At 49.7% G+C, this 24072-nt stretch overlaps 1 protein-coding gene across 1 annotated transcript in view; it reads left to right on the forward strand.

Moving 5' to 3' along the window:
• The first annotated feature begins 283 nt into the window (after positions 1 to 283).
• Positions 284 to 24072, forward strand: part of SCARA3 (scavenger receptor class A member 3) — a 36338-nt gene continuing 12549 nt past the window's right edge. The window contains exons 1-5 of the mRNA XM_084767005.1: positions 284 to 577; positions 15398 to 15496; positions 16718 to 16837; positions 20230 to 20328; positions 22941 to 23984. Coding sequence (XP_084623131.1) covers positions 571 to 577; positions 15398 to 15496; positions 16718 to 16837; positions 20230 to 20328; positions 22941 to 23984 — 1369 coding nt within the window. The 5' untranslated portion in view covers positions 284 to 570. The remainder of the gene's footprint in view (positions 578 to 15397; positions 15497 to 16717; positions 16838 to 20229; positions 20329 to 22940; positions 23985 to 24072) is intronic.

Genomic DNA, 24072 nt, shown 5'->3' on the forward strand with positions numbered 1-24072 from the left:
ACCAACAGTTGACAGAAGCCTGGTGCCCAAGAATTTTTGCTCCTTTTGGCCCCTCTACTTTATAGATAGGCAACTGAATTGTGCGGGGCTGAAATCTAGGGTCCCGGTCCCCGCCCACCATAATGGTAGCCTTGCTATCCCCCCTGGGGTAGCGAATCCTCCTGCGCACCCATCTTCGCACACCACAGGCACAAAGAGACCCGGCAGCAGCGGCAGTTTTGAAAGTATCAAGGAAGTTGATCTGGGCCAGGGCCCAAGCGGTGACGACGAGGGAGGGCGGGAGGCGGAGAGAGGGATGCGCGCGAGGCCAGAACTGCGGGCGCGGGGCAGCACAGCTCGCCCGGCTCCGGCTGGCAGCTCGGCGGCCCCAGCCTGTGAGCCCCTGGATTCCCCTCCGGCCACCCCGCCTGAGCAAAGGTACAGAGCCGCATGTGTGCCCACGCGAGCCCCAGACCCGCGGGACGCTCCTAGGAGCGGCGGTCGGTGCCTGGGGAGGACCCCAGCTTCCCGCTCCACCCAAGGCTACTCGAGCGCCGCAGGGGCCCTGCAGAGGCCGACGCAGAAGGGACCATGAAAGGTAAGCAGACTCTCTAGAAGCATAGAGATCACCCATCTTTCCTCCCAGACACGGGCCAGGGCATCCTGGCACCTGGGCTGCAGGAGTTCTGAGAGTCCCCAGAGCCGGGGAAGATATTCCAGGATGGGGTCCATGTCTTTTTTACTATTCCTGAAGAGGTAGGGGGATGGGGTGGGGGTGGGGTGGGAGGGGGACAAGAAAAGCCCTAAAGTACCAAGAAAGAGAAGAGAAGGAGAGTGAACCATCACACATGGCCCTTGCAATGCTGCCCTCACCGCCATTGCTCACCACTCAAAACAAATTTAAAGTCCAGAGAGGATTCTGATCCGGTTCCCCAGTGAGCACAGGGAGATGCTTGGTGTAGAACCAAGCTGAAGTCCCATTCCAGAGGCTCCTGCAGACTCCATCCAGGCGTAAGCAGCTCTCTCCCACCAACACGTCCCCTGAGGACAATAGTGCCAGTCAGAGCCCCAACTGAGTCCTGGCCTTTCTGACATCTGAACCCTGTCTGACCCTCCCTGACCTCTGACCTGGGGACAGAGCAACCAAACAAGCCCTAAGAGCCAGAGAGACTTGGAACGGAAGTAAAAACCCTTCTTAATGCCTGGCTGCCCCTCCTGGGTCCTGGAGAGCTCCTTTCCAGAAGCAGGCTTTGGAGGAGTCCTGAGGTTTGGGTGCCCCACCCCCCACCCCGCCCCACACCTTCCCCCTTCTCTCCTTTTGATAATCTTCTAGCAGCCCAGGGGATGCTTGGGTTCCTACAGTGAGAACATCACCACCTCTCTCTCCCTAAGAGGACCTTTGGGATGATGTTCAGGGCTCCAAAACTACATTCTCAGTGTTGCTGAGAAGGTACATTTGTGACAGGCCAGGTCCCATCTCTCAAGCCTGTGTCAACTGAAGCAGTGGTGGCTTGTCTCTCCGGTATTCCAGTGAGGAAAGGGCATCCTGGACAAATCTCTAGTGCATCCGTTTCAGTCTCTGCATTGTGGAGTAGAGTAAATGGTGGCCCAGAGAGTAGGGTTGGCTCTGAATGTGCCACATGTCCAGCACCCCCATGGGACCCACACTTGGTTTAAGGAGCCACTCATAATTTTTTTCAAATGGGGATTTCCCCCTCCCCCTCTTTCATTTTTGCATCGAGCCCCAAGAATTTTGTAGCTAGTACCATGAAATAGCAGCTTGTTACAACTCATTGCTGGCCCAAGGGTCTAAAGCCCAGGACCCTAACTTCCAGTTCAGAAAAAATGGATGCCATTCCTCTGGCACCTTCAGCCCATGTTTTCTGATGGCTTCATGAGGTCTAAGAGGGACCAGAGTGAGCCAAGCAGTTAAAACCAGCCCTGGGGAGTTCCCTTGGCAGATGAAGAGGAGCCTCGCCCATGGGAACCGCCCGCCCGCCCCCCCCCCCCCCACTCCTAGCTGCTGCATCCCCTGGATGTATCCCCTCTCTCTTCCCATTTGTAGTCTGGGCACAGGCCATTTTCTGAAAGTTCTGAGGACACATCTCACTCATTAGAGCCTACAGGGCCACAGGCTGCCCTGAACCCTGCCGAGGATGCGAGGATGCCTCGCTTCTCAGAGTGCTTTTGACAATTTCCCATTGCACACACAGACACGCACGCGCGCACACACACACATGCACACATGCACACGCACACATGCACACACACACACAGACATGCACACAGAGAGACACAGACACACACATGCACGCACACACACACAAAGGTAGCCAGGCAAGGCGACACACACACCTGTGATCCCAGCACTCAGGGAGGCAGAGGCAGGTGGGTTCTCTTGTGAGCTTGGTCTACAAAGCAAGTCTAGGACAGCCAAGACTACTCAGAGAAACCCCATCTCCAAAAACCAAAACAAAATAAGACAAAGAAACAAAGGCAGAAGTAGGGCTGAAAGCCTGTGCTGAGGATGAAAGAGCTAGCTAGGGTCAATGAATACTTCTTAGGAGGTCCCCAGGAAAGCACTGCAGCAATTGTAGGCCCGGCCTGCTCACCCTTTGCTCCCATCCTGCCTCCTCAGACTCCAGGATAACGTCCCCCTACAGGCTTCGGGTAGCTCCTTAGAAACCCTCAGTGATTTCCTGCGACACTCCAGGACCTCAAGGGGTGCAGAGCTTTTCTCCAGGGGAGAAAATGATTGACTCCCAGCATGCCTCTATTCCCCAGCACCCTACCACGTATGATGGAAAGGGCAATGGAGACCAAAACAGCAAATGGCTGGTCTTTGGGATCTTCAGAGTGAAACTTTTCCTCACTGGAGTGGAAAAAGCATGTTGCCTTTCAGATTAGGGATGGCGTTGGGGTAGCTCACTTTCCAAAGAGGCCCATCCCCAAGGGAGGCTGGTTTTTCTGGCTCCTCCAAGGCCCCACCAATCTTCCAATTACATATGCTGGCAAAAAAAAAAAAAACAACCCATAGTCCCCTGCTCAAAGCACGCACAGTGATGTGATGTTTTGCGGAGGGAGGGATCATTGCTGGGGATAGTACTTAAGCCAGAAAACAGACCCGTTGAGCACCCCAGTGTCAGGACCTGGTTCTTGGCAGCCAAGATGTTTCTGCTGAGTGTGTGTGTGTGTGTGTGTGTGTGTGTGTGTGTGTGAACTCTTGCCTGACAGTGGCTGGCCAGGCCTCCCAGGTAGCCATGCCTTTTTATGTAAGCTGGCACCTGGTGTCTCTCACATATAAGCCTAGGATCAGACAGCTACCACCAGCCTCTTGGTGACAAGCCCACCTCAGAGTTTTTCACTGACTTGTGAACCATTAACAGCCACCTATGACAGGAGCTTGACAGGAAAGCACTGCCGGAGCCTCCCGAAGCAGCCTGTTTGGCTGTAAAGGCGGAAACTTGGAACTTGGGAGATGCCAAATTTGCTACTCAGATGTGCTGTCCAGTCCTGTTTCTCTCATTTCCATCTCTGGGCCCTTTTCCCTTCTGAGTGTTCGTTCCCTGAGGACCAGGAGGGAGCAGTGGGCGCCAGGACCACTCGGTGAACAGAAGTGATGTGGCAAAAGGTGGCGGAAAGCAGGCGTGTGTCTCAGTCCCCGAGAGACGGTGTGGTCAGTGGCCTGTCTATGCGGACAGGCCAGAGCCAGGCTCTACCATTCCCCAGTACAAAAGGAGCAAGTCATTCCCGAAAACACAGAGAGGATCCTGGGACACAGAGCAAGGGCAGGCAAGGAGGAAAGAAGGTGGCAAAACAAACAAACAAACAAACAAACAAAAATCCCACAGCCCCTGGAGCTGGAGAGGTGGTTCAGTGATTTAAAATGCTGGTAGCTCTTCCAAAGTACTGGGGTTTGAGTCCTAGCACCCACATGGTGCCTCACAGCTGGTCTATAACTCCGGTTCCAGGGGATATGATGGCCTCTTCTGGCCTCTGCGTGCACCAAGCACAGACATGGTACACAGACCTACGTGTGGGCTATTTTGCCTACACGTATAAAATAAAAATAAATTAGTAAAACAAAAATTCAGCTCTGTGCTTGATATTTGATTTTGGCCAAAAGACCAAGAAACCATTCGAATTATGGAGAAGGCCACTCCTTAGCTTGCCTTGCAAAAGGATATGTTCATCCATGAGGCAGCAGGCCACACTCTCCAGCCCCAGAACTCCGGGCCCAAAAATCAGACAAGGGTCAAAAACAAGGGGCTAATGGCATGAAGGTGAAAAGAGCCACCAACCGATTCAGGATCCTCAGAGGTTACAGGAACTTGGATCAGCTCCGAACCGTCAAGAACTGTTACCCTGCTGTCCATCCAGGGTAACTTTAAGGTCAGAAGACTCATATCTCAGAGCTAATTTGTGAGAGAGGAAAAAACACGTTGCTTTGCAGCGGGCGCTGGTGGACAGCTTGGCAGTTTCCATGGAGATGCACAGCTGGTCTGGGTGTTAGAATTGGCACCCGGAGTGACATGATGGGCACTGAAGTCTTGCATGCATTCCACCTGCATTGAATTATGTTGTGCCTCATGCGTGCATGCGTGTGTATTGAGGTCATCCAAGTCTGGCACATGCCAGCTTTATTACGCATCCCATAGCCTCAGTCCCCTCAAGCAGCCTGTATGATGCCCCAGAGAGGTTTAAGAATTTGGGGTTTCAGGCCAGAGAGATGGCTCACAGGTTAAGAGCACTGGCTGCTCTTTCAAAAGTCCTGAGTTCAATTCTCGGCAACCACATGATGGCTCACAACCATCCATAATGAGATTTGGTGCCCTCTTCTGGTGTGCAGGTGTACATGCAGGTAGAATACTGCATGCATAATAAATATATATATATATATATTTTTTTTTTTTAATTGGGGTTTCATAAGCATTTTTGTCTGTCCATTACCTGGCACTCAAGAGCACTAACAACACATACTGGGCTCAGACCTTTTTCATCAAGAGTCACACCATGGTATCCTTAGAACCGAGCCCAGGAAGTTGATAAAAAATAAGTGCTTCTATTTAGTGAACATGTATCAACCAGATGTAAGATGCCAGCGTTCTTGTAGTCTTGAGCCCAGTGTCCAAGAAAGATACAAAGGACAGTTTAGATACCGCCTTCTCTCAAGGGACTTTGCTTTTTGCTAGGGCACAAGGTGTGAACCCCGTAATTATAAAAGAGGCTACAAGTGGCCAGTGTTCAAAAGAGGTGTCAAGGAGAGAGTATGTGATGGTATCTTCTTGTCTGTTTTTGTTTGTTTGTTTGTTTTGTTTTTTTTGATCCTCCATCGCCTTGAGTGTGAACTCCTAGGGTCTCACTGGGCACCTTCCCAAATGGACCAAGAATGATGGTGCCAGATACAGGTCCCTAAGGTCCTGGCTGGTGTTTCCAGTAATGTCAACATCTCTATTGGAGACTGCAGACCTTTGTTCACAGTTCGGGGAAAGTGCCTTCACTGCCCTCTGAACTCAAGTGGGACAGCTAGCTGGTTATTATGGGATGTCACCCTACCCCTTCCAGACAGCTAATCAGGAGATGAGGCTTGGCAGCGGAAAGGGAAGCAGCTTTGCCACCTGTGAGGCAGACGTGAAGCGTGCACACCCAAGGACAGAGCTGGATAACCAGGACTGACGGTGGAGAAAAACGAAGGGGTGACACGGACAGTGGCCTCGGTAGGAGACCCAAAGAGCTAGGGAATATGTGTTCAGAAAGGGCTTCAGCTGTGAGTCAAGGGCGGGGTGACTTGGATCAGGTGGCTCGGGAGAGGCTGGGAGTAGTTCCAGAGAGTCTGAGCCATGGGTCCTTCAGGAAGTATGCTGGCGGGTAGAGAGATTTGCCTAGAGCTGAGGACTTGCTGAGAAGCTGGGGAGGAGGGGGGAGGAGGGGGAGGGGGGAAGGAGGGGGAGGGGGGAGAAGGGGGAGAGGGGGAGGGGGCGGTGGCATGCGCCAGGGCAGCCTCATGCCCTGATGTCTCCTACTGTCCTTGGAGAACTTGAAGGGCTTGTCAGGAAAAAAAAAAGGCACGTTTGACACCTCTTAATAGGTTCATCCTCTTAGAACTTTATCCTGTGTTGGGAAATCTCTACTTTTAGAGGGGCGAGGGGAGGGGGGGGGAGCTTATGACGGACCCAAGAGCCATGGTTTAGAACACAGGCAAAGGACTAGGCATAGAAAGCGAGAGGAGGACGTGATCCATAGCGCTGGTGGTGATCAGAGTTGAGAAGCTTAGTAGGCCGTGAGGGAGCTGGGCTGTGGGGGGGGAGGGGTTGCGCGGGGGGGGGGGGGGGAGACTGAAGCTAGAGGCGCAGGGACCTCAGGTGTGAGAGTCTCAGGAGAAAGGAAGTACGTTCTCAGGGTGAGGCATGAAGTTGGGCCTGAAGAGACAAAGGGAAGGAGAAGGAACAAGGGGCTGGAGGAAGAGAGTAGGAGACCCAGTCAGAGGTGTGGAGAAGCACCTGTAACACTTGCACATAAGCTTGCCCAGGATGTTATTTCAAATTTTCACATACTTCAGAAAGGAGGAAAAAAGAGCATTTATGAAATCCCACACCTGAGAGTGGACAGATAGCAGGACAGAGCTGGACAGATCCCATAACCTCTTACATGTACACATCCACCTTTCCCCAACAAGGATAAGAAGCTGCTCTCCCTTGATATTATATTTACATTGTATCCTTTATTTGGGGGGGGGGGGCGGGGTTGGCAGTGGGTTTTAGCGTATGCATACTACAGCTCACATGCAGAGGTCAGAGGGCAACTTCTGGGAGTTACTTCTTTCCTTTCATCATGCCGGATCCAGAGGTTGAACTCGGGTCATCAGGATTGGATTGGCAGCAAGCACCTTTACCCACGGAGCCATCTCAAGAGCCCTATATGTAGTTTGTTATATTAACGAAAGACAATGGAAGTGTAGACCCAGTGTAGAACTTGTGCTCAATCTTTAGCTTTAAAATATTTCTAAAGAATTTTTCAAAAGCATGCATAAGTTTTCCTGAGGCAATAAACATAAACCTACATTTTAAAATGGTTTTTAATGTCTCATAGTATAATTTTACAATAGTTTAATGTCTTATTCATGGATATTGAGGGCACCACAGTTCCACACAGGTTCGTTATGATGTGTGGCATCAACTCCAGGCATTTTTGCTAGTTAAATAGTTATCCTCTTAGGAAAGTTCCTAGAAGGGACATTTTATCAGTGAGGATACTCACTTGCATATGGTTAACTGAACACTGATACCCTCTAAATGTACGTGGGTCCCCTCCCACATCTGTTCTCTTGTGCTTGAATGAGACGCAAATGTCTTAAGGGGGCCAGTGAGAGATACAGGAGTTGGAGTTCAGTGTTGTAGGTCTTTTAGGACCGCCTGCATCCTGGGGTGGGGAAGGCTGAGCACAGACAGCCTGTCCAGGAGAGAGCTAAGGTCTCTCTCACCCTGCCCAAAGCTGAGGTTGGGACTCAGGATGGGTGGTGGGCTGGTGGAGAGAAGGTGTACAGGCTTAATGTGGTGGAGGTGTGGAAAAGCATGGGGCTGGAGACCATTTGTGGGAGAAATGGCAACGATGCTCCAGAAAGCAGCCAGGACTAGCTGCAGCCAACGTGGAGCCTGAGACCTGCAGGTTTTAAGGAAAAAGTTTCAAGCTCAGTGCTGCTGCCTTCACATACATGTGAAGCCTTCACATACATGTTGATGCCTTCACATACATGTTGATGCCTTCACATACATGTTGATGCCTTCACATGCATGCTGCTGCCCTCACATACATGTTGCTGCCTTCACACACATGTTGCTGCCTTCACATACACGTTGCTGCCTTCACATACATGTTGCTGCCTTCACACACGTAGCAGGGGAAGATGAAGGAATAACTCAGTCCAGTGCTGCTATTACTCAGAACAGCATTCTGAATGCCTGTTCCATAGGATCAACCAATGTGTGCTTTTCCAGATTGGCCGGAAGTTCTGAGGTCAAGTCAGCCTGAGAAACACAGAACCAAACATGCATTTAAATGCCCGTCTTTTTCCCCTCAAGACTTTTTCCCCTCCCCACAAAGGATGTTTTGGAACCATGGTCTGTGGACACACTTTGTAAAAAGGATTTCTTGGAAGTTGGAAATTGGTCCTGAGGGTCATGGGGGTTGGGATGTGGTAATGGATGACAGCTGAGATTGGCTTCGGGCTAGGAAAACAACAACTGCCCAAAGTGGCTGCTGCCCTTAATCTCCATTGGACCACGCTTCAGGCTACTCACCTCTTCCTTGCCGCGTTCACGGAGTCCCTGGTCCACAGAGGCCACCCCCACTGTCTTACACAGGACACAGAGAGCCTCTGAGATAGAGAGTGTCATTGGAAAGGCAGCAGGGACCTTGAGAAGTGGGAAATGGTAGCATTTCATAGACCAGAAAGACAACAAGAATGAAGCAGGCTGCCGGCTCCCGGCTCTCCCAACCCACAAAATTCTCGGGGCTCCAAGGAGTGGAGGAGAAGCTGCTTATACCTAAGAAACCAGTGTGGGTGCAATAGGGGTGGCTGCAGCGTGGGTTGAAAAGCCCTAGTTCTCTCTCAAAGAGAAGTGATATCAACCACTGAGAAAGTACTTAGAAATGAGGGAGGCATTTGGGGCTATCAGGGGCCTGGAGTTAGGTTAGGCTAGGTTAGGGTTAGGATTTCAGTGAATATCTGCGTGACCCAAAATGCCAGTAGTGGGGTAACAAGAAAGAGGGGAGTATATTGTTTAGACAAGGAAAGGCTTAGGATAAAGCGAGAAGGACCTCTCCACTTCTACAGTCACCAAGCACACAGCAAGTGGTTGCAGAGGGAGGAAGACAGAAGGGACATAAACACCAGCCACAAATGAGGGTAAGGGAGGACACCACAAAGGAAAGGAGTTGAAAGAGTCAACCATGGGAGTCCGGAGGCTCTCAGCGCTAACCCACTGAGCTGACAGATCTGAATGACAGACCTGGCTTCCTTGGAGCTAAGTGGACAGAAGATTCCCACCAGGCTTCAGAGGAACCCACAAAGCCATGGAAAGGGGGCAGTAGCAGGAGGGCTTTTGATGAAAAACAACCCTGAGACCTTAATTATAGCATTCCCCAACCTTAAACTATAGCTGTCCTGAAACTTTAAATATACCATTGGCTCCTATGAAGGCTCTCCAGATCTTTATTTTTTTTTTTTTCCTCTTCCCAATTGGCTGTTTGGAAAATCCACTCTGAACTTGGCTGAAGATAATCATCAAAATATGTCCCTTGGAGTGCCCAAAGAAAGACCTTTTATTCAGTTCCTCGAATCTCTCCCTTCTGTGGAAGAACGTGGTCTCAGGGGTGGGAAAAAGGGATGAATCAATCATACATTTCCTGGTCTATCGGGGAGGGGAAAAAAGCCAGTGTCAGTGCTGGTGGCTGAGTTAGCAGCTGGTTAGCATGTCCAGGCTGTTTTCTACCCACAAAGGGAAAAGTTGAACCAGGTTCGACCCCAAGAAAGTCAGCAGCGATTGCAACCAGGTGCCAAGACACGCACCTATTGGTGCAATGTTCTCTCTGGCTCTTGAAAGCAGAAGCTTAAAAACAAGGAATTCCTCCTTTCTGGCTTTTCCTTCTGTCCTTGAAGTTGGAGATTACACCCTCAGGTACCAGCAGAACAGAGGCCCTTTCAACCTGCAGTGTTTGCTAGAAGCTTCTGAGGTTGGCTCGCAACCCTGGCCTTTAGAGGCTGTTTGATGGTTTTCCTTTTTTTCCCCCCCAGCACGTGGCCTGCAATGTGGGCCACAAGGAGCAGCACCTGGCCACATCTTCTCTAGCTAAAAGCCCTCTGTGGTCCTGGCCCAGATCCCTTGTGGATTTTGGGACAAAGGAGGCCGTGACTGGTTCCCAGAGCCTTAGACATCTGCCCCTCTGTGATTCCCCGGGCATCATGCTGTCCTAGGTGTCCTCCCCGAGGGACCTCACAAAAGTTTTTAGATCTAGACACATGGAGTCTAGTCCAGTGTCCTCTTTCAAGCCCAGCCCAACCTGTTCCTGATGCTGAAAGCGGCATGAGGGAAAGGAGAAAGCACATGTGTGCTTGCCATGGGAGGCGACTCCTTCCTAGAGGGTTAGCCTGACTGCAGACACCTCCTCTGTCCCTCTGTCCTATGAGATCAAGGTTCTCCTTGCTGTTCCAGAAACCTGGCAACCTTTACGTTTTACAGCGATGTCACCATAACTTTGGGCGAGTCCAAAGTCCTAAATGTCACTCAACCTCATGCCCCCCCCCCCGCCCCCAACCCTTCCACCCTGCCACACCTCTCCCAAGCAGGGATCCTTCCAGTGTTCAGAAGAGACTGTCTTATCCTGTGTCTCGATAGCTCTGTGGAAGGGAGGGAGGCCCAGCTAAGCTCCCTGGGCTGACTCTCCAGGCTGCTCTTCCTCACCTTCCATTTCCTAGCAGTTCAAGCCTGAAACCCTTACCCCCACCCCCCCACCCCCATGTGTCTCTGCTGCCTTAAGCTCTTGTGAACCCCATATTTCAACACTCCCTTGGCCGTAGAGAACACCAAGAATAAAACAGATTAAAACCATATTTTTCCTGCTTAATCCCCATTTGTTTTCTAATTGAGACGAGCTCGTGATCAAAACAGCAGAGACCTGTTCAGGCCTTCACCAAGAGCCTGCAAGCTACCTTTACTGACACCTACTGCAGCACTAGCCCAGGGTAGATGGACCTGAAGGAGGTGACACCAGTGCCCAAGAAGTCTGATGAGTAAACAGAGGGCAGGCCTGGGTGGAAGGGTCTCATCCCAGCTCTCATGTGCAAGTCTGTAGCTGCCGGATGTGCCCTGGGGTCTACCTCCAGATCCCTGGGCACTGAGGAGCCACCGCTATCCTTGGGTCTTTGTAACGGGGTAGCAGCGACATCTAAGTCCCCTTCTGAGAGCTAATAGCCCCAACACTAAGCCAGCATGCCCCCCAGAAAGCTGGGGAAATGGGGAGACCAAAGGAAAACTCTTCCCTTGCCCCAGGGGAGCACCTCTGGCTCAGCACCAAGGGTGTGTCCTGGTTCCGTCTAATTTCCGTTCATCTCCTCACCAGTCCCAACTCTCTTCCTCCAGGCTTTCCTCAGCCTCCGCGTCTGTACGTTCATCTGGCCTCCAACTAGAACAAGCCCAATGAGGCATAAACACACTGAGTTTGTACTTACAAAAGGCTTGGCTCCGGGGGAGCCCCACAAATGCTTTGGATTATGTTCTCATTAAAAGTGAGAGAGGCTAACGTGGCAAGCTGCCGAAACCTTCCAGATATAGGCCAATCAGAGTCCCCAAGGGCGGGACTCTACAGTGGACGGCAGGAAGTCAGGGGAGTGGGAAAAGGAGAAACCCCGCTTTGGGGACTCGGGAGGCCTATGAGTTACAGAGCTGAGATGTCATCGCGGGGAAGAGGGCCAACAAGCAGGAACCACTGCTCCAGAGAGGACTAGGTTCTGGGCAGGCAGCTGTCACTTCCCCTCCACGGGCCATTCCTTGCAGAACAGGAAAGCAGTGGTCTTTATTAACTCCCATTTGCTAATGGGAGGCGATTTAAGGGGTTGTCACCAGGGGGGCAAGGGTGTGTGTGTGTGTGTGTGTGTGTGTGTGTGTGACAAAGCTGCTTTGGGAGGGGTGTTTGCTGAAGGCTAGTGTCAGCCAGGCTTCATTTAAATCATCCCAGATTCCTTGCAAAGGCTATAAACAGTGGAGTGATGAAATAGCCCCTGAAGCCAAAACAGGGCGGAGGCCCTGCCATGAGGGAGGGCCAAGAAACACCACTAAGCGGTGGGGGGGAAAGAGGAAGGAAGGGATATCTCTCTAAGGGGTTCACTGAGAGGATCTGAGCAGTGTCCGCCCCGCCCCCCACCCAATAATGCAGTGTTTTGCAGAGCTGCTGGGGATGGGCGACCCTAGCTAGCCACTGAGCTTTTAGTTAGACAAGCATAGAACAACAGCCCAAAGAATTCTAGTCCACCTAGCCCGAAGCTTTTGGGAAAGAAATCATCACCCTCTAAGCTGCCTGGGCAGAGCAATCCTTGTAAACTGCTGGTGGATTGATGGAGGAGTCGCAGCCGGAGTTGCAAAAACAGGGCTGGAAAGGTCAATTTCCCAGAATGCACGTAAAAAGACGTGCTGTTCCCCACATACCACGCTGCTTGTCCCTATTTCTCTCTCCCACTCTGCTGTTCTTTACAGTGATTACCAGCAGCCACATAACATCACACACACACACACACACACACACACACACACACACACACACACACACACACCATTTCCTCATCCGACTATCAAATCCAGAGACTAATTTCTCTAATTGCTTTCACTATATCCTTCTCTGGTTACTTGTAGGGATCCATTAGGACAGTGGAGACAGGAGTGCTTTTAAGCCTCAACACTTCTGTCTTCAGCCTCCCTCCCTCACCTCAGAAATCCTCTGGAAGTAGGACTCCCGAGGCCTGGGATCCTAAGGTCTTCAGAAGTCTGCAGGTGTAGCTTTAGACCCACTGCCAGAAAGCAGAGGGAAAGAACATTCAGAGGTTTCAAAGCTCCCTTCTTCTCTGAACTAAGCCACAGTGTTAGACACAGTGCTGGGCCCTAGAACTACAGCCCTGGGCATGAGTGGCGGTTGCCGAGATCCACAGAGGTGAATCCACACAGCAAGGGGCTTACTCCAGGGTCAGTCAAACCATGTACAGACCTGGGGCTAAGCAGGGCAGGTTTATAGCAGCGATGGGCTCTTCCTTAGTCCCTTCCCTGTGGGTCAAGGCTGCCTCTACTTCTTGTCTGTTCTCGCCCACTGTCCTGGTTTTTTTTCCTGTTGCTGTGGCAAAAATACTCTGACCAAAGCAACTTAAGAGAGAAAGGGTTTTTTTTTGGCTCACAGTTAGCGGTACGGCTCATCATGATGAGGAGGTCAAGCTAGTGTGAGCTTGAATCAGCCGGTCTCACCCATCCACAGGCAGGAAGCAGCAGGTAATGAGTGCTTGCTGCTCAGTTCTCTCTCTACATATATATACTCCAGGATCCCAGCCTAGGAGTGGTGTCACCCACCACAGACAGGTCTTCCTACCTCTGATAATTCTCATCAGGATAATAGCTCCCTAGACTTGCCCAGACCTCCGTGCCCAGGTGATTACAGATTCTGCCAAGTTGACAATGAACATTAAACACCATATCTACTCTGCATCTCATTTTCCCACTTGATCACAGAGGTCATGTGGTAGCGGCATCCGGGTTTACAAAACCCTAGAAGACTATTGGTCATTGTCACAGCCCTCGACCCTCTGCCTGCTGTCAAGTGCTTGTCCCCTCTCCTTTCTACCCTCTGATCTTGTGGTTGCAGAAATACCTCTCAGAACTCTGAAGAATTTTTGTTCCTCGTCCCCAGTGGTAGTATCTGGGCCAGGGAGGGGAGATGCTTCAGTCAGACCTTGGCATCTCCACTTGAATCGTGTGTGCCGTTGGTAACATTCGTAAATGTCTTTGGCCTTCGGTCTTTATGACTGTAAAAATGATACTTTAGACTGTAAGATTTATAGGAATGTCACAGTGATTGCCCTGAGGCAAGACTCAACACTTCACCACATTTCAAAAGTGAAACAGAGGAAAACAAACAGGAATGGCTGCTTCCAGCACATTTTTGGGCTTTAGACTTTACATGAAAGGTAAATGACAAACATATTACCAAATGCATAGCCGAAGTTGAAACAAAACAGAAGTTTCCAAGGACCAAGCAAAACAAGCTTCAAAGAAGAGGAATTCTTGGAGGAGGAACAAGAGCAGGAGGATGGGGAGAGGGAAATGGGGGTGACGTTTTTAACTGGGAGCTCAAGCCAGAGGGGAGACAAATACACGGTTGAGAGACAGTATCACTGGCATGGAGTCTGCAGTGTATGAGACGATGGGAAAGTGTGACCGTGGGTCCTACAGCATAGCCTGGACCCCAGAAGCTGTCCCTCCTCATCACTGCTGTCACTGTCTCACCTAGGGCCAGTCCAAGACCTTTCTGATTGGTCATGACACTCAACCCTGATTGGTCAGCGCCAGGCCATACCCGTCAGTAAAGATTCTAACTGGCACCCCCAGGCAGTTCCTCTAAAAATGAGGAGGGAGGGGAGGAAACAGTAGGCTAAGGAAAAGGGGTCACTTGGCAGAGAGCTGCCCCAAGAACGTGGCATCTTCAGACTCCACAGATAGAATCTCCAGGGTGTGTGTGTGTGTGTGTGTGTGTGTGTGTGTGTGTGTGTGTGTGTGTGTGTGTGTGTGTCTATGTATGTCTGTGTATTGTGTGTCTGTGTACTACTATTGCTAAGACCCATAAACAGGGATTTCTCTCAAGAAGCCCACAGTCACACATGGATATGTTCTGTTCTTCCTAAGTGTCTCTCTATTGATGACCAGACTTTGTTAAAATCTCATCTTAATGAACTCTTAACTTTTCATTAGAAAGAAAAAAAAAGCTATGGTGGTTATGACATGTATGTGAATGCAGAGAGAGAGAGAGAGAGAGAGAGAGAGAGAGAGAGAGAGAGAGTAAATAAATGAAATAACTGAAATTTAAATTTTTAAGTAAATAAAGCTATTTTTAAAGAGGGAAGTCAAATATACCTCTTCTTGGGTTCCATCCTGCGCTTTTATCCCCATTTCCCAGAGCAAAGCCCCAGTTGGCTCTGTGGCTCCCTCTGCCTCTTTACTAAAGCACCTTCCTCATTATTTTCCCAAGAAAGAGAGGTGAGAGGCACGGGGAAGGGACAGTTTTCTCAATAGTGAGATGCGTCAATTTAGGTCTTATTTAGGAAATCACCTAGCCCTGCACCACTTCCCCTCCATGCTCCTTTTGACACTGTGGTGGGTCTCCAGTGAGGCCCAGGAGGCAGAACGCACTCGTCCCCTCTCAGCCCACTTCTTGATTCTTGCTCTCTCCTTTCCGGCTGGGCTGGACACATCCTCGGAGCCCATGCTATGCCAGTTTCAGATTTGTGCCTGAAGCAGGGAAATTCTGCTTCTGCTCCTTGTGCTGGATCAATCAACACATTCTTCAGTCTCCTTGTTCCACCCCGGAGGTCTGGGAGAAGCACAGACTGGCCTAGGCATCTTCCTAGCTCCTGGGCAATGGTCACATCTCTTCACCAGATGGGTGGGAAATCTCAGTAGTTTGATGTTCTAAGTCTTACCTTTACCGCCCCCCCCACCTCCACTATTTCTCAGTTTACATCTGGTCACCTGGGGCTCAGATGTACTGAACTGGACCTAGGAACTGGGTGGGTTGGTATGTGAACCTTAATATCAGATGGAAGCTGGAAAGGGAAGGGTGTGGCTTATGATCAAGGTGGGGGGGTCTGACCCAATTGGTTCCATTGCAGTGAGATCAGCTGGCAGTGACAGGGATGTGCTGTGTGTCACTGAAGAAGACCTGGCTGGTGAAGACGAGGACATGCCATCCTTCCCATGCACCCAAGAGGGTAAGTGCTCGGGGACCACCCCCCTCCCATCTCCTCTGAGAGCCAGGAGTTCCCTGCCTTCATCTCTAGACTTGTAAGCAATGTGTCCAAATATGTGGTTTTGGAATTCCTGCTCTCATTTTCCCTACTGTCCCTTGGAGAGTGAAGGACAGAACTGTGTAGCCTGGGGCTGTGTAGTATGGGTGAAATCTTGCACTTAAGTGTCATGTGTCCCCTGGGCTCCACTTGAGCCCTGGCAGGAAGCCCTGCCATCTCCCCCAGCAGCACACAAAGCCTGTCTTCTGCTTTGTTGATCATGCCGTTTGAGTTGCTGGTTGGACCAGAGCCCTCACTGCCATTTGGTATATATTATAGCTTATGCTTTTTTACCTAGACAGTACTGTACTAACCCAGGCCCACCCTTGGAATTGTGGGATTTGTTCTAGTGTGCTGTGCAGACCAAGCACTAGGTTTGTAATTGCTGCCAGTACTGATCATTTGCAGCTAAACTATGCTCACCTTGTGGGTCATCCTAATCCTCAGTGGGCACTGGTCTTTCACACACACACACACACACACACACACACCTGCTTTCTCTTCCTTCCATGCAGCAACCTGATAAGTGGACTTTAACTCCTTGTTTGGTGTCCAGGAGAACCACCACTTATTTGCCCAGTCTGAGAACTGGTGACCAACTTCTGCCGTGCCTGGGGCTAATGGGGTCCCCAAGAGTGAGCCTCTAAACCTTAAAACTGAAAGTCTATGTAAAACATCGTGATTTGCCCCAACTAAGGAATTCTCACGCCAGTAGAGTTTTATCACTGCCACCCAGAAGGTCATGGGCAAACTGGGTTGTGTTGAGCACACAACAGAGCAGTGCATTGGGTGGGGGTGGGGGGGTGGGGGGTGGGGATGGGTTGGGGATGGGGGAGCGAACAGGCTTCTGGGATTGTGAATCACTGATAGGTCCAGCATAGAGAGGAAAGTGTCTTCCCACTCTGTGTTGCCTGACAGAAGACACTGCTGAGAAAGAATGACTGGCAAGGAGGGGTGGGGTGATCTGTGTCTCCTCTATTCCAGAAAGTTCTAGAAAATCAGCCTAGGCAACAGAACAAGTAAGCTCCCCTTGCGATCCTGGCTTGGAAAGCGATGAGGCAGGCCAGCTAAGGACCATGAAACTGAGCATTCCACTCCAGGCTCCATCACTGACTCAAGCCACAGCCACCTTCTTGTCCTCCACAGGCCGGCCAGGACCCCGCTGCACCCGCTGCCAGAAGAACCTGTCTTTGCACACATCAGTGCGGATTCTGTACCTCTTCCTGGCTCTGCTCCTGGTGGCTGTGGCCGTGCTGGCATCCCTGGGTGAGCTCAATGTATTGTGGTGATGGCTGCAGAGGAATGGCCGGTTAGGTTTCTGCACCAACAACACCCACTTGGAGAAAAGAACTCCCCATCCACCACCCAGACTAGCATCTTCCTGGCTAAGGTGGCGGTGGTGGTGGTGCATGTCTTAAATTCCAGTACTCAGGAGGTAGAGGCTGGTGGATCTCTGAGTTCAAGGCCAACCTGGTCTATGGAGCAAACTCCAGGACAGCCAGGGTTACACAGAGAGACCCTGTCTCAAAAAACAGAACAAAATAAACAAACAAACAAACAACAACAACAAAAAGAGCTGGAGGGCTTTGAGTAGAAGAAAATAACCGGAGGGGCTGGCACATCTGTGATGGAATCATGTGAGAGTTTTCAGAACTGCCGATTATTCCCATGGTAACAGGTGAATCCTGTTGTGTAGCCCTGGGCTGTGACCACTAGATCAGGTGGCTTCTAAGACCTTCCATCCTCTCCGTGTGTTTGTGTGTGTGTGTGTGTGTGTGTGTGTGTGTGTGTGTGTGTGTGTGTGTGTGTTGCTCAAGATAAGATTGGGTTACCACCTGCATCAAGATTGCCTTTGGTAGTCATTAAAATGAAAATTCCTGGGTCTTACTCAGACCTGCAAAATCTGAGTTCTGCAGGTGAGGCCAGGAAATCCAAGTTTTGGTGGTTCTCATCCACATCGCAGTCAGTGTGACCGTGGTGACCATGGCCAGGCTCAGGTAGACTCTACCGTCTAGAGTCTAATCGTTGAAGGCAAATTGTCTAAAATCAGTTTAATCACATTCATCCCAAACTCTGTTCCAACCTGCTTGATGCTAGAGACAGGGACAGGAGCAGTGAGAAGCAATGGAGGTCTGCGTGACCTTGACCCAGACTACTGACCCTGAGCGTGAACACCCTCCTGGGAAGGCACTTGATCCTGCTTCTGTATTCTGGAACCAACCTCCCTGGCCATATTACTTATCTTTCTTTTTGCTATGACAAGAAGCAATGTAAAGGCAGGAAGGCTTTGGCTTATCATTTGAAAACAGTCCCTCATGGTGAGAGAGGCATGGTAGCCAGATGAGATGACAGTCGGGGCCCAGCTAGAAAATCTCAAGGCTCACTCCCGGCAACCCCCGCCCCCCTACCTCCAGCAAAGCTCCATCTCTGAGTGGTGTGTCTTCCAACACAGCACCACAGCCTCGGACCAAGTGCCAAAGGCAGGAGCCAATAGGGCACGTTTTACACTGAAGCCATAACAAGACAAGAAAGCAGCATGAATAAGGGGAACGCCCAAGCAAACCAATGAATATATAGTTACAGAATGTGACACGTGCAGTGAATAGGGAGAAGAGCACGGAATGAGCCCATGGCCGATGTCCCGGAAGTAGACATTATGATGCATTAGAGCCAAAATGGCAACTATTGGGTCTCCCTACTTCTTGGGCTCCTAACTGAGAGAGGGCTCAAACAAAATAGCTGTCACCAACTGTAAAGTCTTACCTCCACCCAACAGTATATGCTACTGTCCCACGGCTCTCTCAGACATGTCACTGTTACTAATTAGTTCGCTGTCTTGACAGATCTGAGGCATGCAGTGTTCACTAGCGCCTGGAGATTTTAAATCACTTGAAAGCGTAAAGGTTTGGGGGTGCCAAGAACTTTAGAAGTCGCTGCCTCCATGTTTCCATTTTGTAGATGAGTCTGTTCATTCTGGAAAGGCTCATTGACCGGTCAAAGTCACCCAGCAGACCTTATAGCAATCAGAGTCTAGAAGCCGAGTCGCTTTGGCTGATTATAATTCCATGCTGCCAGATGTGGCCTTCAGAGGATCTGTGTCAGCCATCAGGCCAACCTGGACCCTCTCACCACTGCCAGGGCCAGCCATGCTTCTGCTGGGTAAACCCAAACACCCTGCTCCTGCTGCAGCAAGCTCCAAAGCCTGCAGCCACAACAGCTTTTGTAGGGCCCCGGGCTGACGGCAACTATAACGTCCAAGGATTTGGACAAATCAAAGGGTTGTGCTCCAAGTGTTTATTCCAAGGAAAAGTCATGTCCTCACAACCATCACAGATAAGGATTATGTCTAAGATGGAGCATTGGTCATATCTCCATGTGAGGCTTTGTTTCTAAGCTTAGCAGTGAAGGTACCTTGGGTGTCCTTGGTGAGAGGATTTTTTTTTTTTTTTGCAACCCTGATGTACTCTTATAGAAAGCACGGTGCAGAGATCAAAGGTCATGATTTTAAAGAGGTTTTTTAAGCCTTGACAGAAAAATGTTCCTGAAAACCAACCTAGGTGCCCAACCACAGAAGAATGGGTAAAGGAAATGTGGTGTGTGTCAGCGGAATCTCTTCAGCCATGAAGAAGAAGATACTGGCATTTGCTGGAAAACATATAAAAGACAAATATTACATTTTTCTCTAATTTGCAGTTTTTAGGTTGTATAGAGAGATATAAGAACGCATGTGTATATATGACATGAAAAAGAAAAATAAAACTGTCTAGGGGGACAAAGGGGACCAAGTACAGAGGGAGGAAGGAGAGGGCTGGGCATGGAAGGACAATGCTCTATGTACACTGTATTCTTGTATGGAAATGTCCATATATAACACAGTGCCACACATAGGTAATACACACACTAAAATATTTTTAAAAGAAAAGAAATGTTTAAAACCATTTTTTAGGGGCTAGAGAGATGAGTCAGCAGTTAAGAGCCCCAGCTGCTCTTCCAGAGGTCCTGAGTTCAATTCCCAGCAACCACATGGTGGCTCACAACCATCTGTAATAGAATCGGGTATGCATGAAGACAGAGAACTCATATACAGAAAATAAATAAATAAATCCTTTTTAATAAAAAAAACTTTTTTAAATAAAAAGTAAAAAAAAAATTTTTTTAATCTCCCCCAAAAGAAAGAATGAGAAGATGGTAGGAAGAAAAAAAATGCCCATGATGCCATATCTATAAAAGTCAAATAAGAGAAAATTGATGTGATGGTCAGAATAACACAGTTTTGCATTTTACTTTCTAAAGTATGCATTTTTTGTAAATGTTGAGTGCATGTCCATGGACATGTGACTAGAAGAAATAGATACTTGAAGGTGGTGGTGGTGGTGGTGGATGCTCTCTGGAATAAAGACTAATTTTATCTGTATGTATGTGAATTTTCACTATCCTAACTATCCTAAAACTTGGGTTGGAAGGCAAATTATCGTTCTTGTGAATGGACATGTCCTGAACTCGGGCAGTAAAAAGCATCTTGGCTTGGCCACTGGGCAGCCTTCCTCCTGGGAGAAGCTCAGATGGTTTCCCTGTCAGACTGACAAGAATGGTCTCGCCAATGAGCTGAAGTGCTTCTGAACCGTGACCCCAGCCTGCCGTCTCTTTTGTCTCCCCAGTTTTTAGAAAGATGGACGCTCTCTCAAAAGACATCTCCTTCACCCAGTCCAACTATAATAAGAAGCTTGTGATGATGCAAGAAAATCTCCAAGGACTGGGTAAGATTCTAGTGTCCAAAGCACACAGGACCAGAGATGGCCAGGTACTGCCTACGTCCTAAGACAAGACAGCCAATGATCCCAGCTTCCTTCTGTAGCTGAGCACTGTCCACTCAAGAAGGGCTGGGACAGAGCAGAGTTTTCTGTATGGGCTATTCATCTACCCAGAGACCATAGGCAGAGAAGGAAAGCAAGTGTGGCCCATTCTCAAAATATCCTCCTGCATCTCAAATGATCTGTAAGAAGACCTTGCAAAGCCTCCTTATGTATGAGCCCATTTCCAGTCGCTGCCTTAAGCCACAGCACAGTTCACAATGGTCTAGACACTGCTCCAATCAGGAACATTTTAAGAGAGAGTGATTCAGAAGGAGACATAGCAGATGTGGGTTTAAAGGTCATTTCCTCTGTCACCAATAGCAAGTGCTGGCCTGACACCTAATAACAAAGTTCTATTTGGCAAGTTACTTCTCTATGCCTTACTCCTCAGGGGTCACAAGGAAAAACCTTCCCAGGGCCACCTTCCCCACAAGCATATTGTGAGAAGTCAACCAAGACAACAGATATTAAAATGTGTGTAAAATTTTTAAATTAAGTGTACAGTGGAGGTTCTTGGCCACCTCAGAGCAGTTAGTTACTGAGATCTGTTCTTGAGAATGCAGCTATCCCATTCGGGTGAACATCCGAAACCTCGCATTTCAGGTTGCAGAGTAAAGATGGGATCCCATGGGGATGGTGAGACTTTTCTTTCTTTCTTTTTTTGAGGGGGGTGTCATTATGATAGTTTAATATATATACATGTGAAGTACTTTGATCATATTCAATCCATTACCCTCTTGATGATGATATTATTATTATTATTATTATTATTATTATTATTATTATTATTATTATTCACTTTACATACATCTTAGTCCTAGCCCCATCCCTCCTAACCTCCCAGGCCCACACTCTCCCTCTCCCATCCCCCATTCTCCACTACCTATTCCTCAGAAAAGGAGACACCCCCCCTTTGCATCCACCCCAGCTCATCAAATTATAAGGCACATAAGGCAGTCCTGCCAGGGGGAAGTAATCAAAAAGCTGGCAATAGAATCCATGACAGAGAAAGCCCCTGCTCCCCTTACTAGAAGACCCACATGAAGCCTGAGCTGCCCATTGGCTACATCTGTGTAGGGGGCCTAGGTCCAGTCAATGCCTGGTCCTTGGTTGGTACTTCAGTCTCAGCAGGTCCCTCTGGGTACTGGTTAGTTGGCTCTGTTGGTCTTCTTGTGACGTTCTGTCACCTCCAGGTCCTTTTCTCCTCTCCCCCCACCCCCACCCCGACCCCTGCTTTTCCACAAGGCTCCGTAAGCATTGCCCAATGTTTGGCTGTGAATCTCAGCATCTGTTTTGAGGCACTGCTGGGTGGAGCCTCTCAGGGGACAACTCTGCTAGGCTCCTGTCTGCAAGCATAGCAGAGTATCATTAATAGTGTCAAGGACTGGTTCTCTCCCATGGATCTTAGTTTGGGCCAGGCATTGGTTGGACATTCCCTCAATCTCTGCTCTGTCTTTATCCCTGCACATCTTGTAGGCAGGGTAAATTTTGAGTAGAAGATTTTGTGAGTGGGTGGGTGTTCCCCTCCCACTACTAGAAGACTTGTCTAGTTAGAGGGTGACCTCTTCAGTCTCTATGACCCCTGCTACTAGGAGTCTCAGCTAGGGTCTCTTTCATATCCTCCTGGGAGCCTATTCTGACTTAGGCCTCCGGCTTGTCACAGGGATGCCTCCACCCACAGTCTCTCTTTTCTGTACAGGCATTTTGTCCTCCTGCTCCCACTCTCCCCAGGTCTGATCTCCACCCTCATGTCTCTGTCTCCTCTCTTACCTTGTTCCCTCTCTTCAATCACTACTTCTGTCTCTACTGTGTCCCCTTCTGAGTGAGATTTAAGCACCCTTGGTGAGGCTTTCCTGAGAGGGATTTTCATAGCAGGAAAGGAAGCAGAATCGGAAGGCACTTGGCAGTTCCTTGGGCCCACATTTCAAGAAAGTACCTTTGGGGGCTGGAGAGATGGCTCAGTGGTTAAGAGCTCCACCTGCTCTTCCAAAGGTCCTGAGTTCAATTCCCAGCAACCACGTGGTGGCTCACAACCATCTCTAATGTGATCTGATGCCTTCTTCTGGCCTGCAGGTGTACATGTAGGCAGAATACTGTATACATAATAATAAATAAATAAATCTTAAAAAAAAAAAAAGAAGAAGTACCTTTGGGGCTCAAGAGATAACTCAGCCACACATGCACTGTTACCTAACTTTACTCCCAAGAACCCATGTGGGAAAAATGAGTGTGGAAACACAAGCCTGTGATCCCAGCACCAGGCTGGCAGAAACAGGTGATTCTTGGAGTTATGTTGCCAGACAGCCTAGCTTGATTGATGAGCTCCAGGCCGGTGAGAGGATCTGTCTCAAAAATCAAGATAGATGGCACCCAAGGAACAACACCTAAGGTTGTCTCAGATCTCCACACATGAAAATATGTGCCTGAACACATATAAACATGTACACATACACACACATACACACACACACCTTTGTCTCATTTAACTGAAAATGTTGTCCCCTTTTCTCTTGAAGACCCAAAAGCCTTGAACAACTGCTCCTTTTGCCGTGAGGCTGGGCAGCTGGGGCAAGAGATCAGGAAGCTCCAGGAGGAGCTGGAGGGACTTCAGAAGATGCTGCTGGCCCAGGAAGTCCAGCTGGACCAGACCTCCCAGGCCCATGAGCTGCTCTCCACCAGCAGCAGTCAAATCTCCCAGGAGACGGGCAGTTGTTCCTTCTCCATCCACCAGGTCAATCAGTCCCTGGGACTCTTCCTGGCACAGGTGAGGGGCTGGCAGGCCACCACAGCAGGCATGGACATCACTCTGAAGGACCTCACCCAGGAGTGCTACGACGTCAAGGCTGCCGTAAACCAGGTCAACTTCACGGTGGGCCAGACCGCTGAGTGGATCCATGGGATCCAAAGAAAAACAGATGAGGAGACCCTGACCCTACAGAAGATAGTCACTGACTGGCAGAACTACACCAAGCTCTTTGGGGGCCTGCGAAGCACCTCTACCAAGACTGGAGAAATGGTCAAGACCATTCAGGCCGCCCTGGGGGCCTCCTCGCAGCGCATTAGCCAGAATTCTGAGAGCATGCATGACCTGGTGCTGCAGGTTATGGGCCTGCAGCTCCAGCTGGACAACATCTCCTCCTTTTTGGATGACCACGAGGAGAACATGCATGACCTCCAATACCACACCCGATATGCCCAGAATCGCACAGTGGAGAGGTTCGAGTCTCTGGAAGGACGCATGGCTTCTCACGAGATTGAAATCGGTACCATCTTCACCAACATCAACGCCACCGACAACCACGTGCACAGCATGCTCAAGTACCTGGACGACGTGCGGCTGTCCTGCACGCTGGGCTTCCACACCCACGCTGAGGAACTCTACTACCTGAACAAGTCCGTCTCCCTCATGCTGGGCACCACGGACCTGCTCCGGGAGCGCTTCAGTCTGCTCAGCGCTCGGCTGGACTTCAACATCCGAAACCTCTCCATGATCATGGAGGAGATGAAGGCTGTGGACACCCACCACGGAGCAATCCTTCGAAATGTCACCATCATCCGAGGTAAGAAGAGGAGGGGTGGGCAGGCTTCTCCAGGAACCCGGATTCATTGATATACACAGGGATCACATGATTTTAGGGGGAAATCTCC

The sequence above is a fragment of the Acomys minous genome (genome assembly GCF_964271855.1).
Source record: "Acomys minous genome assembly, chromosome: 18".
Lineage (NCBI taxonomy): Eukaryota > Metazoa > Chordata > Mammalia > Rodentia > Muridae > Acomys > Acomys minous.